The 3,741-nt window shown below is 38.8% G+C and overlaps 1 protein-coding gene across 1 annotated transcript; it reads left to right on the top strand.

The window, feature by feature from the left end:
• Positions 1-564: 564 nt before the first annotated feature.
• Positions 565-3,703, top strand: LOC124163915. Its single transcript, XM_046541023.1, has one exon. The coding sequence runs from the start codon at positions 672-674 to the stop codon at positions 2,085-2,087; it is 1,416 nt and encodes a 471-aa protein (XP_046396979.1). The 5' UTR covers positions 565-671; the 3' UTR covers positions 2,088-3,703.
• Positions 3,704-3,741: the final 38 nt, after the last annotated feature.

Below are 3,741 nucleotides of genomic sequence, written 5' to 3'. Positions count from 1 at the left end.
GGAAAGTGATCGTAAAAGGGGATGGAAGGGTGGGAGAGGTGGGTGTTTTCATTGAACCCTACAATAGAACCTCCCTAACTGCTGCAGTTCATTGACACTGTGGGGAGGAAGTTACAATTTATACCGCGACATGCGCTCTAAATACCCTTACCATGGAAGATAAATTGAAGTGTTGAATATCTGATGGAAGTACTAATATTGGTAAATTTTTAATTGAGAGAAGAAGTTGCAAAGTTATTTTTTCTGAAATTAAGTATTTATATAAGATATTGTATTTACCTAAAATAGCTCTGATTGTGAAAATATGGTCGGTGACGACCACTGTCACACCAGCCTCAATTAAAACACTATTTTATACATTCTACTTTAACTATTTACGCCTTAATGATTACCAAGACTAATTTTATTCCTCGAATACTGAAAATATTCGCCGTAGCTTATGTTGGAAACAGAAATATTGCTATGGTTGGTAACTCTACACAGAGCGCCTCTTGTGGGAATTTTGTGCAACTCCGTAGTTGCGATCATGCCCACTCTCCACCTAATCTAGCCAATGGGACTAGTACTGCATCCAGTGTATAATAAAGAAGGATACGTTTTCATGAGTGGCCTTGTTTGATAATAATAGTGCACGAAAGCCTGTGTTTCTATCTACCGTTAGTGTTCGCGAAATGGCTGTAAATTCAGATAATCCTGCAGAACCGAAAAAGATGTTCTTAAGTTACTTGAAAGATACTCTGGCGCGTCGAAATGCTAGACAAAGATCTCAAGTGTGCTGTTGTGAAATCTTAGAGAATGCAAATGGCGGTCTACCATCAAACACAAAGAATGTGTGCTCCGGGAGGACGGAATCGCCAGCTGATGATGAAAGTGATATGTGCGAGTGCTCTGGTGTAGCCATGAGTGACGAAAGATCGAAATGTAAGCCTAGTATTTTGAAAACTTTGAAGAAAAGGTTTCAGCTGAATGCCAGCAGTGGTAACGACACGCATAAGATTAAGTGTAAGTCTAAGCAGAAAATTAAGCCTAGGGAGTCGCTCAATGGCTCTTACCCGAACACTGTTAGGGAAGATGCATTGAGTGAAGGGTTTACCTCTGCAGTCCAAAGGAAAGGAGGGCCAAGACTAATGTGCCATTTACCGTCTGTTCATTTGCTGAGATCTGATGATTATCTCGACGATAACTCTTGGCTTCCATCTCATGGTGTGACACATGATGGTGTTGTGCATTTTTCCACCCGTGTCCCAGAGTTGGTACAAAGTCCTTATAGTTGCAGCAGCGTTTCTTTGCCCATCGTATCTTTATGTGCCTGTGCGAATGAGCAAAGTAGTAATTCGAAAACACCCAGTGAAACGCATGCTAATCTACGAAATTTAGAGAATCATTGTCCTTGTAGTATGAGAAATGACATCGAAAGTGAGTCCCGGGAGTCGAGTGAGGGTGACTACAACGAGATCTTTCTCGAGCAGATTGAAAGCACTGTGTATGAAAGTTGTCATCCAGCTAGTCGGTCTTCAGGGCTTCCGTCTGATAGAGTCAAGGATACTGCAGTGTCCTCAAGCCCTACTCCAAGCATTGCAAAGTCGAAAAGCCTCACATGTGAGCTTGTAAAGTTAGCTAAGCATGGATGGTATTGGGGACCAATTTCGAAGGAAGAAACTGAGGATAAGTTGATGGATCAGCCTGATGGTGCCTTTATTGTGAGAGATTCGACTGCTGACAGATATCTATTGACTCTGAGCTTCAGAAGCTCAGGAAAAACTCTTCACACTAGAATAGAGCATTTAAATGGACTCTTCAGTTTTTACTCGGATCCTGACCAGGAAGGGTCTGCTAGCGTTGTGGAATTAATAGAGCACTCAATGAATTATTCCCAGATGGGTGTTTTCTGTTATTCCAGACCTCGATCCCCGGGTTATCCTTCCTTTCCAGTTCGCCTTACGAAGCCTATCTCCCGATTCACCCAAGTTCGTTCATTACAATATCTGTGTCGGTTTGTGATTCGACAATACACTCGTGTGGATAATATCCAGAAGTTGCCATTGCCCACTAGGCTCAAAGGGTACATTCAAGAAGGACATTATTGATAGTTGTGGACTGCGAATGTATAGTAAGACATTGTTAGTGAGATGTGAGGGTGGGTTAATGAATAATCCCGTGTCTTTGCCAGCATGCTGTTGGTTCTTATTATTGTGGTAACGTGAAAAAAGGTTTTAAGTTCCTTTTCTAGTCTGATGCATCCACAGGAGCTGCTCTCCTGAACGACCGTGCCGCGATCAAATGTGATCACCGAGTCTAAGCACCAATGCTGATGACTTACTTAAAAAAATGAGAAGTCGCTATTTTGTACTCCTAGGGGTTAAAGACGTTCAAAGACGGGTGAGGTCATGTATTTATTTTGAAGGCAGATGACAAGGTGTTCGGCCTGTTGTGGTTTTAATTCACAGTCGTTATATTTCTCCAGTTGCCATATGTGTAAGTGCGGTGGAAGAATCCAGATTTATTGAGTGCATCTTAACCTAATTTGTGCATTTATTGGTCTGTATATTTTTGGAATCAATGGCTAAGTGTGACTATTAGTCATTGTTAAATTAGGGGAAGATGATTTGGAATACCTACGTTCTTACATTCGCATAAGTCTCATTTGTGAGAATATTAATCCCTTAATGGCACCTCTGGTACGTGTTTATAATACAATACTATGTTATCAGTTCTCAGTACAATAGTTTCCACCCTTTCACTTTGATTTATAACCATACATGACTTAACTGTTCTCCTCAATTTTATTGGTCTTAAAGAGTACTTGAGTAGACATTGATAAGTTCCCCCCTTGCATACTTTGGACTGAAAAGGCTGTCATTCTACTGACTTTATGATTTAAATCTAAAGCAATATCGTAATATTTTATCATTAATTTATATGCATAATTGAGGATACTGTGTTGTCTTGATTGTCAATTTTGATATTTTACTAAGCACTGTGGGTTTGATTTAGATTGCGACAGTGTAACAGGTCAGTTCAACTATTGCAAATGAGTGCATAAGTAATTTAGTTTTTAATGGTTTTCAAACTAGAAACTTTTTATGCCCTTGACCCGAGTAAAATTTGGTAGTGTTGAAGAACATCCCAATTCTGCATCTTTGTTGCTTTTGTTCCCATTCAAGGAAATGAAATGTTAATATCTAATCATTTAAAATTGTCGTGGTTTCTTAATATTTGATACCAAAGACTGCACAGTACCATTCATTTTCATATTATATGTATACATAGTTGGTGTGTAATCTGTGATTAAAGTATTTGTCTATGACCTTCTCTGCCTGTCATGTAGGTGACAGTTGGTTTTTTGTATGTTTAATTTTGACTGTACTTCATCATGTGCTCACTTTTAAGAACTGTTGTTGACCTAACCTTTGGGTGCTTAGCAGAAGGTGTCTTACTGTTACCTATTTAGTTATTTTACCCCAAGGGAAATTCCTATTTATGTTGAGTGCTGAATGTTATCGTGGAAACAAAGTTGCTTTCGGCTAATTTTACATGTTTCCTTGTTGAAAGTTTTTCTCAAATGTACAGACATGTTATTGATGCTGTGGTGTGCATCTGATATAGAATTCCATTGCTTGACATCATCAAGTAATGCTTAAAGAAGGCTTAATGCAGCTTTGTATTGAAATTGTTATGAATATAAACTTGTTTTGAAAAGTAATTTTGTTTTATTTTTGTAAACCCTGAACAAACATAGAA

Source organism: Ischnura elegans, chromosome 8 (genome assembly GCF_921293095.1).
Source record: "Ischnura elegans chromosome 8, ioIscEleg1.1, whole genome shotgun sequence".
Classification (NCBI taxonomy): Eukaryota; Metazoa; Arthropoda; class Insecta; order Odonata; family Coenagrionidae; genus Ischnura; species Ischnura elegans.
Note: the sequence above shows the minus strand (reverse complement) of the source record. Positions and strands in the feature narration are given on the sequence as shown.